Source organism: Mustela erminea, chromosome 4 (assembly GCF_009829155.1).
Source record: "Mustela erminea isolate mMusErm1 chromosome 4, mMusErm1.Pri, whole genome shotgun sequence".
NCBI lineage: Eukaryota > Metazoa > Chordata > Mammalia > Carnivora > Mustelidae > Mustela > Mustela erminea.
This window is the reverse complement of record NC_045617.1, coordinates 41,192,437-41,207,791: the sequence shown is the minus strand read 5'-3', so window position 1 is coordinate 41,207,791 and position 15,355 is coordinate 41,192,437. Positions and strand designations below refer to the sequence as shown.

Sequence of the window (15,355 nt, the reverse complement as noted above, 5' to 3'; positions counted from 1 at the left end):
CTGTCGTCTTAGAAAACAACGTCTGTTTTGGAAGCCAGATGGCAGTGTTTAATAATAATACTAAGAAGGCAGTAATCTTGGGAGTGAGGTCTGCTCCTGAAGTCAGATGGCAATGTAACATAGTAATAATAATAGTAACAACAGTGGCATCTACATTTATCCAGGGCCTACCAGGTGAAGCCCAGTGACATGTCACCCTCACTACGGTCTCACAGTACCACTTTCCCTGTCTCATAATAGAAAGGCGCCTGGGTGGCTCAGTGGGTTAAAGCCTCTGCCTTCGGCTCGGGTCATGGTCCCGGCGTTCTGGGATCGAGCCCCACATCGGGCTCTCTGCTCGGCGGGGAGCCTGCTTCCTCCTCTCTCTCTGCCTGCCTCTCTGCTTACTTGTAATCTCTGTCTGTTAAATAAATAAATAAAATCTTTAAAAAAAAAAAAAAAAAAAAGAGAGGACCCGGCGTGCACGTGTGTATAGCAGAAGAATCTGAGCTGAGGGGTCAAAGGCTCTTCAGACAGAAGGAGAGAGAAATGGGGAGACCAAGACCCTTCCCGAAGCTGACAGAGGAGGCTGTGTGAGGCACGTCACAGCTGGTGCGTAAAGAAGAAGATGAGCAAGAGCCTTACCCATCAATGACTGGATCAGCGTGTAAGAGCCCATATAAATCAACAGCAACAGCGTGATCTTAATACGACAGACAAACAAGTTCAAACTTCAAACTAGTTCACTCTCTCTGACACCCATTCAGGAAATTAAAAATTACGTGGAAATGTTTCTATGTCTGGTACCAGAACCAATTTTCTCCACCCCTTGTTTATTTTATAATACTGTAACTGTACAGGAAGTTCTGTCTTCTAAGACTCTAAGACCATGATAATAAGCAGGTAATGTTGTTTGCTTCATTTTGTAATTCTCTGCTGCTCATAAAGGAAGACAAAGTATGTTAAAGAAAATCCAGTCGTTATTTCTTACAGTGAAGAAGGGAACAACTGTTGTTAATATGAGATACGTATTCAAAGTCTGAGGATCCTATTAGTCTCTCCCAAATGTGTATGACATTATGATATGATGACAGATTTTTCAGGAGAACGCAGAAACTGTCAGACTTTTGGTTCAAGTTCTGATTCTGTCCTTTATTGACAGTGTGAGCAGAGGTTAGAAACAACCACTCTGAACCTCAGTTTCCCCATCTGTGACATGGGGATAGTAATTCCCATCTCATGGAATAGAGGGGAATTAAATGATACAATGTATGCAATATGCTTATTAGCAGAATGTCAGGCATTTACTCAATAATTTTTGTTGTTATGGCATGCTGTTTATTTACAGATCTCAGTCACTTAAAACAAAAATATTGAGATATCTGGGTGGCTCAGATGGTTAAGCATGATTTCCGCTTTCAGCTCAAGTCATGATCCCAGGGTCCTGGGATTGAGTCCCACTGAGGGCTCTGTGCTCAGCGGGGAGTCTGCTTCTCCCTCTCCTGCTCCCCCTCCTTATGTTCTCACTCTGTCTATCAAATAAATAAAATCTTTTAAAAAAAGTAGCATTTCTTATCTTCAATATACTTTAAAAAAAACAAAAGTATTAAAATCAAGTAAGTAAATGCAAATGTTACAAAGATTATGCACAGTTTCATTTCCTAATCGGAAGTATGTCTGTTCGTACCCTGTAGGAGTATTTTACTTACCCATAAATACAAGAGATGTCAATAACGACATCGATCATATCACAGCAGAGCTCATAGGTTTGCATATCCACTGGGGTACTATCAGTTGCAATATAAATTTTACTGACCACGTCAAAGAGAAATGCCTTTTCAATTCCAGAATTCTGAAACAAAAAGACGATGCTATCTTAAAGGGACAGCTGATTTTAGAACGTCATCACTATATAAAAAAATTACATGCCATCCTCAGTGTAAAATATGAAGGAGCAAAAATTAATTTACTAAAGATTTTGTTCTATTCTATTACAATTTCAATCTCACGTAAAGTTTTATAATGGATATGCATAAGAAATGGAAAATTCTTATTTTTCATTAATTATTTATTGTAGGTAAACAAATTGGGCTTGTTTCTTGGCTCTTAGAGATATGCCTGTAGTTAGGAAAAAGCAAGGAAAAACACTAATTTTACTGACTATAAATTTTAAAATGAAATATATTTTAAAAATCTAAACAAACCCCAAACTGTGGAGTGACAGAGTAAATAGGAGTGCAACCAACAAGTCTGACTCAAGTCAACAGCAGAGCTGGCCCAGAGCTGATGGTCTATAGGACTCATTCGCCAGTGCATCAACCACAGTGTTTAACATATAAAAAATATTCAGCAGGCTCTATCTCATTGCCACAAACACCCTTAAAGCTTCCTAAATCTCACAGGGCTCTATCCACATTGAAGACTGCCTATGACTTTAACAAACACTCTACTTATAGAACAGAAATGGTTTGGGAAGTGAAAGTTTAAAGAACATAAAACAGTATGTTTTGTGTTGGAGCAATCTTCCAGAGTAATCCTTCAGTGACCCTGCAATGCCGTAAGAGCAAGCAAATATAAGACTCTTTTCACGCTCGCAATGTTATTCTAAAATTCTGCAAATGATTCTACCAAGAGGATGTTATTTACTTACCGAGATAAAGATGTTTAGCAAATTCTCCAGGGTGGGAAGTTGTGGAATCAGTTTCTGAACCACTTTGCTAAAAGCTTCAAATATTGAATGATCATATATGCTCGTCAAATAGAAGCTGAAAGAGAAAACAGTATTTCATCACACTTTCCTTCTGACGGGGGCGGGGGACAGACTGCTTAGGCTGTCACAACACCAGTGTCAGCGGTCTATACCTACCGTCCCTACACATGCATTCTAGCCCCCTTCAGAATTCAAAATGACCCTGGCGAAAAATGAACATGTGTTAACAAGCCATTCCTCCCCAGCTCCCAAAAAGCAAGAATTGTGCCCATTCTCATCTGCTGACTGGCTGGACTGGAAAGCCTAAAAATACAGTGGTATGTGCCCATACGAGCTTTCTTACATTCTGCAGAAGAATCCACACCAGGTCATCTCTACACGTTCCTGTTAGGTTAGTAATGCCTATGTTACTGGTATTGAGGCATCTAATATTTTCACTTTCCAATTTGCCAATTGAATGATGCATACACTTCCCCATAAAAAACTGATAGAGGGGTGCCTGGCTGGCTTAGTCGGTAGACCATGCAACTCTTGATCTTGGGGTTAAGTTCGAGCCTCACATTGGGTGCAGAGGTTACTTAAAAATAAAATCTCAAAAAAAACCCTTAACAGACAAGTGGTTTTCCTCTGTATTTCTATTTGAATTATCTTCAGAGTTATCTTCTACTTGTGGCTATAAATACTATCCTATTTATTAAGAATTGTAAACTTCAGCCTTGATTAACTTCCTGGATTATGTTCTTGAGTTTTACGGTTTTCATAGGTGGGAAAAATTAGCTTAAGCCTTTTTTTAAAAAAAACAAAAACGAAAATTAGAATTAGTACATGCAAAGCTTGCTTTTCCCAAATACTGTCCCAATGTGTACAGCACAAATAAGGTAAACAGGTGAATACCACACTGCTTGTGCTGACTTTGGACTCTACACCTGCTTCTTTCTGTTGATGAACTGTGATCCCAGAAGGGTTTCTGTTCTCACCTGAGGTGAATTTTTTCTAATCCAGCATCGGCAAGGTCATCATTTGCCCTCTGATGAATATCTCTTTGGGTCTCAATCTTGTGATCATCTGACAGACCATCGACTTTATGAATAAACACCTCGAAGTTGATGTCAGTGTTCACTTTGTAGGCCCTGGTCACGGTGAGGTGGAGCCTGGCCAAAGCCTCCATGTAATCGTCCTAGGAACAAAGGCACACTCCTGTCAGGGGAGGCCAAAGACTGCTATGCTACCATCCACAGACACTCGTTTTTCCTGTTTTACTGAGGTATGATTGGCAAGCACTGTGTATATTTGAGGTGTACAATATGATGTTTTGATACACGTATACATCACGAAATGATCCCCCCCCAACCAAGTTAATTAATCTATCCATCACCTTACTTCACAGTCACCTTTTTTTCCCTTTCATACTCACTCCTAATCTGGAAACCATGTAGGTACAATCCTCCAAAATAGTTTGCAAAAGCCCAAATAAGAGCTGGTTTCATGGGATGCAAGTTTGAAACTGAAGTTTCATGAACAAAGAGATGAAAAGGGCTGGAAAAACACAGCTGTAGGCAGTTACGTAGTAGCTTGATGACAGTCATTAAGACCAGCGTTACAGTTTTCTGAATTCAAAATGGCCTCATACCACCTAGGACCTTCCCTGGGATACTATTCTTCCCAGATTTTTGAGTCCCTGGGTGAACTGTGATGAACAGTTAAGAGATGGAAACGTGATATGGGTCACTGGGAGGATGGGGAAGGAGCCAGGAGGAAAGATAAGAGCACTGGTCTAGAGCAGAGGTCAGCGAACCATGGCCCGAGGGCCAAAATGGACCCACTATGTGTTGTTTATAAGTAAAGTTTTATTGGAACACTCCTCTATTTACATACCGTCTATGGCTGCTTCTGTTGTACAGTGGCAAAGTTGAGGGGTGTTCCTCTGAGGAAACCCCTTGGAGATAGTACAGCCAGCCTGCAAAGCCTAAAACACTTACCATCTAGCCCTCTACAGAAGCAGTTTGCTGACCTCCGATCATGAGTAACTGACCCAAATAATGTAATACTATTTTTTCCTCCTCCCTACAAATGACACTTTTATAATAATATGATGAACATCTGCTTTTGCATCTTCCTGTTTAAGAAATCAAACAGTAGGGATGCCTGGCTGTCTCAGTTGGAAGACCACGCAAGCCCTTTTTTTTTTTTTTTTTTTTTTTAAGTAATCTGTGCACCCAGCGTGAGGCTCAAACTCACAACAGTGAGATCGAGGGTTGCATACTCTATCAAGTGAGCCAGCCAGGCTCCCTGAGCATGTGACTCTTGATTTCGAGGTCTTAAGTCTAAGCACCACATTGGGCATAGAGATTAATTAAATACATAAACTTAAAAAAAAAAAAAAAAAGAAACCAAACAGTAGACCCTGAATCCCTGAGTGTCTCTCCCCATTCTCCCAGCCCACCCCATCACTCTACCCCCAACCCTCCAGAGGTATCCACTATCCTGAGTTTAGTGTTTATTCTCAATCATCTTTCTCCAGTACTACATACCTATGTATCCCTAAACAACATACAGAATTCATTTACAATGTCTTGAAATTCAGGGGGAGGCCATCTGAGAAAGGACAACAAAGAAAGCTTTCCGGGTGGCAGAAATATTCTACGTCTTAACTGTGAAGTGGTTACGAGTTATATGTATTGTCAAACTCACTAAACTGTACACTCAAAATGAACGCATTTTATCGTATGTAATTGTTACTGTTTATGTCTTTTTTTTTTTTAAGATTTTTTTATTTTATTTATTTGACAGAGAGACAGATCACAAGTAGGCAGAGAGGCAGGCAGAGAGAGAAGGGGAAGCAGGCTCCCTGCTGAGCAGAGAGCCCAATTTGGGGCTGGATCCCAGGACCCTGGGATCATGACCTGAGCCGAAGGCAGAGGCTTTAACCCACTGAGCCACCCAGGCGCCCCTTGTTTATGTCTTTAACTGAAGACAGGGAGTTAAGGGGACACATCTATGAGCAAAACCAGCCAATGTCAAGAGAGTATCACCATCTCAAAAGATTAGAAGCTATTACTGTAACTTCCCTGCCAGGCGCATAAAATTATCTGACTACCAACCAAGTGATGGAAGTGGCACATACCTACCAGGACTAAAAATAACATCTAAAAGAAGAAAATACTTGCTTCATTAGAACAGAGGGGGCGTGGCTGATTTTTCTCACTATGTTTGTTACTATCTTCTACAACAAATAAAAATACGGGAGAAACACACCACCTTCCTTCCTATTCCAAAATTAGATCTAGGAATTACAGGCAGGTCACAATCACCAACGTAGAGGAAGCCGACCCTCCACTGTGGATCCCAAGGCTCATGTGACATGGCTTCAGGGGGCCAAGAGTGGCCCTGGGGGGGTGTGGGACCTGTTGTAGGCTCTGCCTGGGGGGCGGGTGGTGTTATACAGGTAGCTCACAGAAAATCACTCTGGATACTTTCATGCTCCTTCATTTTATAACATTCTGTGAGGACACATTTTCTCCTTGGTGGTATATTTATCTGGCAATCCTGTGATTGTGAGGAATTCACAAGGAAAAAATAAAAATATGAGGCGTCAGACCAACAGAGCCTTCTTTAGAAATAAAGGCAATGACGTTTGAGTGCCTGCCAAGACTGCCTGAAGTTTACGTTTCTTTTCAGTACTTGTAATTACATCATATAAAAATCCCTGAAAACATGTTTTTTACAGTCTGCTTCCAAAGCAAAAGTATGTATTACATAGACTCTGAAATAGCTTATTTCATTATTCCTTTTTAGTAAATGAAAGCTCTCAACAATGTTTTTCAGCCCTTTTTAAAAAGTGAGACTTAAAAAGACAAATTTCTCCAACATTCTTCTATCTTTCTCTGCCCTTAAGTTAGAAGAAAGAAAAACAAACACAAGAAACAAAATAAAAGAAAACACACAGGGGCGCCTGGGTGGCTCAGTGGGTTAAGCCTCTGCCTTCAGTTCAGGTCATGATCCCAGGGTCCTGGGATCGAGCCCCACATCGGGCTCTCTGCTAGGTGGGGAGCCTGCTTCCTCCTCTCTCTCTGCCTGTCTCTCTGCCTACTTGTGATTTATCTGTCAAATAAATAAATAAAATATTTTAAAATAAATAAATAAAAAGAAACAAAAATAAAGAAAACACATTTACCAGCTCAAACTGAAGGGCCGCTTTTCATGTTCAGGTAAAATTAAAACCAAATTACAGTGGTAACTTAAAAATAGTCAAGCGAAGCTTTTTTAGCCACCGTATAGCCACAGTACAAACACCTAGGATAGAGTTTCGTTAGACATTTGAATTCTAGAAATGCCAATTGCTACAGAAGCACAACACAGTACTGAAGTGAGTACTTATTAAGCCACTGCCTTGAGAAGATGAGTCATCTGACTGCAATCTCCTTACCCGAGGGTCAGGCTACTGGTGCTGCTACCTCATTCAACAACTACAGAAGCAGCAGCCCGGTGATGTAGGGAAAACACTGGAGCTTAGAAGTGACAGGTAAGTGGGACGTAGCCAAGGGCTCGCCAGCATCCCCCCCTCCCTTGCCCCAGCCCGCACCCAGCTGCTCGGCTCCTCCTGTCCGCCCCAGCTCCCTCATCTCTGTGCTGGCAGACCTAGGCAGGAAAGCAGGGCCTACCGCCAAGGCCACAGATGGGCCAGAAAACAGGTCAGTACAAGCGGGCCAGCCAGGAAAGCCGCGACTGGCGGCAGGACCTGGACCTGATGCAGGTGTCTACAAGCATGCTTTTCTAGATGGGCCCAGGGGAGGGGAGGCCTGCTGTTCACAGATCCGGTGCGGGAGTTTAAGTCTCTTCCGGCGCAGCACCACCAGAAAAGAAAGAGCGGGCCCCTCCTCCGGACGGCCACGCTCCCACAGCAACGCTGGAAGTATTTATGCAGTGCAATCGCTTGGAACGAAAAGGCTTCGTTACTGTATTAAACAGGCACCTGGTTCCCCGAACGGGTTTATGATGAGCTCAGGCAGGAGAGCAGTCTTCTCAGAGAATGGGTTTCCAAGTACGGGCTCAGAACCATTATTACTAACAGCTTACGTATCCCTGCCTCCCTAACTCCATCGGCGCTCCTGGAAGAGCCAGGTGTGCTCGGCCCATCTGTCTGACTGAAGGCCCAGTTTCAGGAAAACAGCATGCCCTGAACTTAGAGCTGGTTTAGTGCATTCCTGGAAGGACTCACTGCCATTTATACCCCGCAGCTGTAAGAGAGCCCTTGGGAGAGACTTCGGGCTCAGCTGTGCTTCCAGGACACTTTCTAAGAGGGCCTGGACACAGAGAGTTTGAATGTCACTGTCCCAGTTCTGTTCCCTGTACTCTTTCCTAAGATGGCCATGCGTGAGATGCACCTGTAGTCTGCTGCTTCCCTCCCCACTCCTCCCCTTCAACTGCTGGCTCCCGCTTCACAGGTGAAAGGCCCAGAGGACCAAAGAGACAATTCACAAGACTAGTCGGTATCCTAAAAAAGTGAGTAACTGATTTCTGGGTACAAAGGCCCTTCACCAGTCAGGGGGTCCCCACGTCTTTGCTTTCAGCAAAGTTAAAGGAAAGCCCAATCAGGATGTCTACTGATAAACTACTAAAAACAAGCCTTAGTGATAGAAAACTGGGCAATTTACAGGATGTAACTTGGAAAGCGTTTAAATAATTGAGCGAATGCTATAACAAAACTCACCCCATATCCATCTACTTATTTATGCGAACAAGGTTTCTCAGCGCTCACATCGACACAATCAAAAATAGAACTTATGCCAAATTCTGTCTTATTCAAGCATGCATAGGTGAATTAAGTGGGAAAAGATCCACTGTCTTAAGAGGTATACTTATCAGTCAAATTTTTACTTTTTATTTTTAATAGTTACCTATAAAACACGTAACAGTTATGCTGTCAATCAATTGTGTACTATTAAGAATTACAATAATTTTTTTTAAAGATTTTATTATTTACTTGACAGAGATCACAAGTAGGCAGAGGCAGGCAGAGAGAGAGGTAGGGAAGTAGGCTCCCTGCTGAGCCAAGAGCCTGACGACGCTGGGCTCCATCCCAGGACTCCGGGACCATGACCCGAGCGGAAGGCAGAGGCTTTAACCCACTGAGCCACCCAGGTGCCCCAATCATTACAATAATTTAATTCAAAAGAAAACCTTCACAGTTAGAACTTTATCTTCCTAGGAAAGAGTAACCATTTTAAAATGCAGATTTATATGCATATTTTTGTTACAGAAAACCTGTGCTGTTTTACAGATGTCTGTCCAGAGTAGGGGGACAGGCAGGGGACACGTAGTTGCTGTCCTTGGCCTGTATGGAGGCCCCCTCCATCTCTGAGGTTTCTGTGATTTGCTGCAGTGCTCACTGCTCATTGATTAGGGTTCCACAGAGGGAGACTTTAACCCTTTGCAACCCTGACAGCCCCCACTGAGAGACCTTGTTGGGTATAAAGGGCTATTCCTAATTCTTGAAAAACAAACAAACAAAACATTACAAAGAACTGGTATGGACATGGGAGGGACTGTGTCTGGGGGGGAGAAGGGGCCTGAAGTCCCATGTACCCCAAGACTGAACTTTACCTGGGAGTCGATGACAAATATCAGCGCTCCTGTTCCCCGGAAGATCATCTCATAATCAAAGGTAGGGTCAAAAAAGTCAATCTGTCCTGGGAAGTCCCAAATCTGAAAATTAACAAAGGAGCTATTGGAAACGTCTTCCCGGCAGATCTTGTTTGTGCTCTCCAAGAACAGTGTTTCGTTGGGAGACATTTTGTGAAAAACAACTTTCTGAATAGATGACTTGCCACTTCTCCTCAGGCCCATGAGCAGGATTCTGGGCTTCACCTCAGTGCTGAAGGGATCGCTGAAGTCCAGAACTAGAGAAACCACAAAACGAGAATGAGGGTGAGTTGCTTTCACAGTGGTTAATTAGAGGAGTTTCACTTCCACCTCAGATGTGATTTATGATTCAGACACTGCCACTCCTCCAGACACAGAGACTGCTAACGACCTCACGCCACTCACTCAGGGGGCCTTTGGTAAGTGCAGAACACTGAAAAATGCTGTCTGGCTACCTGTCACACCATTCCAGAGGGCAGAAAAACCTGTACAACTCCGTATCACAAGAAGCACATCTGGTGCTTTCCTGGAGCAGAGTGTGAGGGGAAGAAATCCAGTCTTAGCATTCCAAAGCAATGTCGTCTTTGTCTAGATCATCAGATTCTCTATGCCCTAAAGAGATGCTTCTTCATTTGAGTTATGCCTCAAACGAACAATTTTGGACTTCATCAAAATTTAAAACATTGGCGCTTCAAAGGACACTATAAAGAAAGTGATGACAAGCCACAGAATGGGAGAAAACTTATGCAAATCACATATATGAAAAAGGACAAATATCCAGAATATATAAAGAACTCTTACAATTCAATAATGAAAACAACCTAACAAAAAAAAACTGGCAAAAAATCTGAGACATTTCTCCCAAGATACAAAAATGGCCAATAAGCACATGAAACAATGCTCTGCATCATTAGCCCTCCAAAAAATACTAGTCAAAAATCACAACAGGATGCCACTTCACACACACTGGGATGGTTATAATAAAAAAGACAAATAACAAGTGTTGGTGAGGCTATGGAGTAATTAGAACCTGCATCCACTACTGGTGAGAATGTAAAATGATGTGCTTTCAACAGTCTAGCAGTTTCTCAGAAGGTTAAACACTGAGTCACCATATGGCCCAGCAATTCCACTGCTAGGAATATATTCAAAGAAATGAAAATACACGTCCAATGCACATGAATTTCTTTTTAGTTTCCTTCTGACAAACCCTCTTACATTCTTCTGAGGCCCTGGTCCCAATCTAATTCAATAGTGACTGGAAAGTAATTCTTTTTTCTCTTATTGCAACTAATAAATTTTTCCAAGTCTCTACAACTGTCTTAAACACATATTAATACCTGATAATATATAGTGAATTTCATTCCTATATATAATATTTTGATGCTTGAAAATTACAATAGGTTTTGGTAAACACACAAATTTCAGGTAAAACAATAACTGAATAAAGAAAAAGTAAGCAGGTTTGGGGCGCCTGGGTGGCTCAGTGGGTTAAAGCCTCTGCTTTCAGCTCCAGGTCATAATCCCAGGGTCCTGGGATCGAGCCCCGCATCGGGCTCTCTGCTCAGCGGGAAGCCTGCTTCTCCTCGCTCTCTGCCTGCCTCTCTGCCTACTTGTGATCCCTGTCAAATAAATACATAAATAAAACTTAAAAAAAAAAGAGACAGAAAAAAAAAAGAAAAAGTAAGCAGGTTCAGATGTGCACTGTTGCTATTCTACTATAAGCAACATTTTACTCCCGCCCTACCCACGCACTCTTTTCCAGTTCTACTTAACCCAATTCAACAATCTGCTGATGATATACTATAGAAGCAATAATGCTTAAGAAAAAACGCACCCAAACAAGTTACCAGCTGCTTCTTCTTCATCAGTCATTATATGCTACTCACTCACAGTATTGTCATTACAAGTCAATCTTAGCAAAAGCAGAACATAAATTAAAAAAGAAAACAGGGCTTCCAGTTTAAAAATTTTTAGACTGGTAACATGTCACCACCTTCCCTCCCACAGCGAATCCCTAAAAGTTAACAGAAAAAGTATAAGCTGTAAATAAATAGACAAACAAATAAACGTAAATATCTGAGCTTAAAACAAAACCACCACCACCCCCTCTCAAAGCTGCCAGATCACAGAGAAAACCCTAAGAGACACAAACGTCAGATTAAATATATGACTAGCCCATGACTAGGAATGGTAGGGTTCTGCTACAGAAGGTAGAACTGGTAGAAGCCCAAACAGGGAGGGACATGAAGACAACAAACAGGGTTGTTATTTGGAGAATCATAATGAGAAAAGCCAACAGATAAACTCTGTGCACCACTGCCACCCACCCACCCAGTACATATTTCAGATAAGAGCAGTGACTACAGGAGTTTCGGTGTGAGGGGCAAGGCAGTGCTCCAGGGGCTCAGAATGCCCAGCAGAAACAGGGAGCACCCACCCACACTACCATGCTCCAAGTGTGCTGCCCTTCCTTAACTCTCACTACAGTTCGTGGAGTTCAACAGGGGGAAGCAGTACTATCTTCCCTCCAGACATTTCCTCAAAAGTCTAATATCCATGTACCCGAACATACATCTGAAGAAGCGGAGTTCATAAGGAGTCAGAGTAAACTTCCAAGTTAAGCATAATTAAAATATTCACAGGGGGAACCTGGGTAGCTCAGTCATTAAGCGTCTGCCTTTGGCTCAGGTCACAATCCCAGGGTCCTGGGATCGCGTCCCACATGAGGCCCCCTGCTCTGCAAGGAGCCTGCTTCTCCCTCTCCCACTCCCTCTGCTTGTGTTCCCTCTCTCACTGTTTTGCTCTGTCCAATAAATAAATAAAATCTTTAAAATAAAATAACATAAAATATTCAGAGAAAATGTGATAACCATAAAACAAGAACAGACAGTTTCAGAATAAGAGCAACCATGAAAAAATGGCCTTAGAGATCTTAGAAATAAAAATATAATTGTGGGGGGGGGTTAGATTCTGATTTAAAAACAGAATAAAGACAGGTAAAGGAGGCAACAGTGAACCGGAACATCAAATCCTCTCAGAATGTAATCCAAAGGGATACACTGCTGGAAAGTATGAGATACAGGTTAAAGTGACATCAGGAATAACTATCTCAAACCAGTAGAAAATATACTTGTGAAAGTACATTAGAAAAGGGTCCAGAGGGGCGCCTGGGTGGCTCAGTGGGTTAAAGCCTCTGCCTTCGGCTCAGGTCATGATCCCAGGGTCCTGGGATCGAGCCCCATATCGGGCTCTCTGCTCTGCAGGGAGCCTGCTTCCTCCCCTCTCTCTCTCTGCCTGCCTCTCTGCCTACTTGTGATTTCTCTCTGTCAAATAAATAAAATCTTTAAAGAAAAAAAAAAGAAAAGGGTCCAGAAAGGTGCACAACAAACAAAGAATACATGGGGGAAAGATTTGGGAGAATCACCAAAGGGATACTGGCTTTAATTTTTGTTTTAAGTTGGTTTTTTGTGTGTGTTTTTTTTTTTAGTAATTTTTATACCCAAGGTGGGGCTCAAACTCGTAACTCTCAGATCAAGAGACACATACTGCTTTGACTGAGCCAGCCAGGGACACCTGTGGCTTTAATTTTAAAAAAGAAAACATATATATATACACACACACATATTTCTATATATATATATACACACACACACATATTTATGTGTGTGGTTATACACACACACATTAAAAATTAGTTTTGAAAAAATGTTTAATGTATAGGGAGTCAAAGCAAACACAGAAATATTTCAAAACATTAAATACTCTTTAAATTGTGATTTCAGGGTGCCTGGGTGGCTCAGTGGGTTAGGCCGCTGCCTTCGGCTCGGGTCATGATCTCAGGGTCCTGGGATCGAGTCCCACATCGGGCTCTCTGCTCAGCGGGAACCTGCTTCCTCCTCTCTCTCTCTCTCTGCCTGCCTCTCTGCCTACTCGTGATCTCTCTTTGTCAAATAAATGAATAAAATCTTTAAAAAAAAAATGTTTAAAAAAATAATAATAAATTGTGATTTCAACTCCACATTTGCTTGTTAAGTGGTTGTTGCAAAGTTTCTGTTTTTTCAATACAATAATTATATTGATTACTATACTCAAAGTAGCCAATTGGTAAGGTTGGTCGGACAAGAAGATTAGTAAAACATGGTTCCCATCTTGGAGAAATTTAAAATCCAGTCCAGATAATGTGGTATGGGCACAAAGATAGACAAATAGATCATGCGAACAGAATAAGGAGTCACATATACAAGGACAACTGAGATTTGACAAAGATGAAAAGCCAACTCCACAGAGAAAGAATAGTCATTTTTACCAAATGGTGCTAAAACAAGTGGATATCCATATGCAAAAAAAAAAAAAAATTCAAACCACATCTCATACCAAATACAAAAATTAACTCAAAAATAGATCATAGACCTAATTTAAGGCCTAAAACTATGCAATTTCTAGGAGAAAATATTTATGACCTTGGGTTAGGCAAAGATCTCTTAACTATAACACCCTCCCCCCAATTTGACAAATTGGACTTTATTAAAATAAAAACTTCTGCTCTTCAAATGACACCATTAAAATAATAAAAAGGGCAAGCCATAGGTCAAAAGAAAATATTTGCAAATCACAGATCTGAGAAAGGATTTGTGGAATATGTAAGGAACTCTAAAAACCCATTAATTAGAAAACAAAATTCAATTTTTGGAAAGGTGGGAGAGAAAAGATTTGAACAGACAATTCACCAAGAAGACTTATGAAAGGTAAATTCACACATGAAAAGATGCTCAGCCCATCACCAGTCATCAAGGAAATGTAAATCAAAACCACAATGAGGTATTACTGCGTACACAGTTAAGATGGCTAAAATTAAGAACACAGTAACAAGTGCTGATGAGGATGTGGAGTTACTAGAACTCTCATACTGCTGTGGCAAAGTAGAATGGTATAGTCTTTTTTTCTTTTTTTTAAAGATTTATTTATTTATTTGACAGAGAGAGACCAAGCAGGCAGAGAGGCAGGCAGAGAGAGAGAGAGGAGGAAGCAGGCTCCCTGCCAAGCAAAGAGCCCGAAGCGGAACTCGATCCCAGGACCCTGAGATCATGACCTGAGCCGAAGGCAGAGGCTTACCCACTGAGCCACCCAGGTGCCCATAGTATAGCCATTTTAGAAAACAGTTTCATGGTTTCTTAAGAAGTTAAACATGTAGGGATGCCCAGGTGGCTCAGTCGATTAAACAGCTGCCTTCAGCTCAGGTCATGATCCCTGCGACCTACAATCAAGTCCAAGATCAGGCTTCTTGCTTGGCGGGGAGCCTGCTTCTCCCTCTGCCTCTGCCTGCCACTCTGCCTGCCTGTGCTCACTCTCTCTATCTCTCTCTCTCTCTGACAAATAAATAAATACAATCTTAAAAAAAAGAGAAGTTAAACATGTATTATATTCTGCAGCCATATATTTACCTAAAAGAAATGAAAGTTTATGTCCATACAAAGGCTCATAGCAATTTTATTTGTAATAGTCCAAGACTATTAACGACCCAAATGACCAGGGCGCCTGGGTGGCTCAGTCGTTAAGCATCTGCCTTTAGCAGGGTCCTGGGATTGAGCCCTTCGTTGGGCTCCTTGCTCCCCAGGAGGCCTGCTTCTTCCTCCCCGAGTTCCTCTGCTTGTATTCCCTCTCTTGCTGTCTCTCTATCAAATAAATAAATAAAATCTTAAAAAAGATACCCAAATGTCCATCAGCAGGTGAATGGATAAATAAATTACGGTGCATCTCAGCAATAAAAATAAACTGTTGACACATGTAACATGGGTGAATATCAAAATGATTATGCTGAGTGAAAGATGCCAGCTGAAAAAGACATAAACTCTGTGATTCAATTTACATAAAGTTCTAAAAACTGTAGACTCATCTATAGTGACAAGTAGCAGATCAGTGGTTGCCTGGGAAATGGCAAGAGGTAGTAAGAAGGCATCAGAGGGAGCGACCTTGATGGTGTATAAGAAAACTTTTAAGGGTAATGTGTATGTTCTTGGCTAC

At 41.6% G+C, this 15,355-nt stretch overlaps 1 protein-coding gene across 2 annotated transcripts in view; it reads right to left on the bottom strand.

The window, feature by feature from the left end:
- RRAGD (Ras related GTP binding D) overlaps nt 1-15,355 on the bottom strand; it is a 43,158-nt gene that overhangs the window by 12,843 nt on the left and 14,960 nt on the right. For both annotated transcript variants that reach the window (XM_032339071.1, XM_032339070.1), the window contains exons 2-5: nt 9,293-9,588; nt 3,667-3,866; nt 2,630-2,744; nt 1,689-1,831 (exon numbers count right to left, since the gene is read on the bottom strand). In XM_032339071.1, the coding sequence (XP_032194962.1) occupies nt 1,689-1,831; nt 2,630-2,744; nt 3,667-3,866; nt 9,293-9,588 (754 nt within the window). The remainder of the gene's footprint in view (nt 1-1,688; nt 1,832-2,629; nt 2,745-3,666; nt 3,867-9,292; nt 9,589-15,355) is intronic.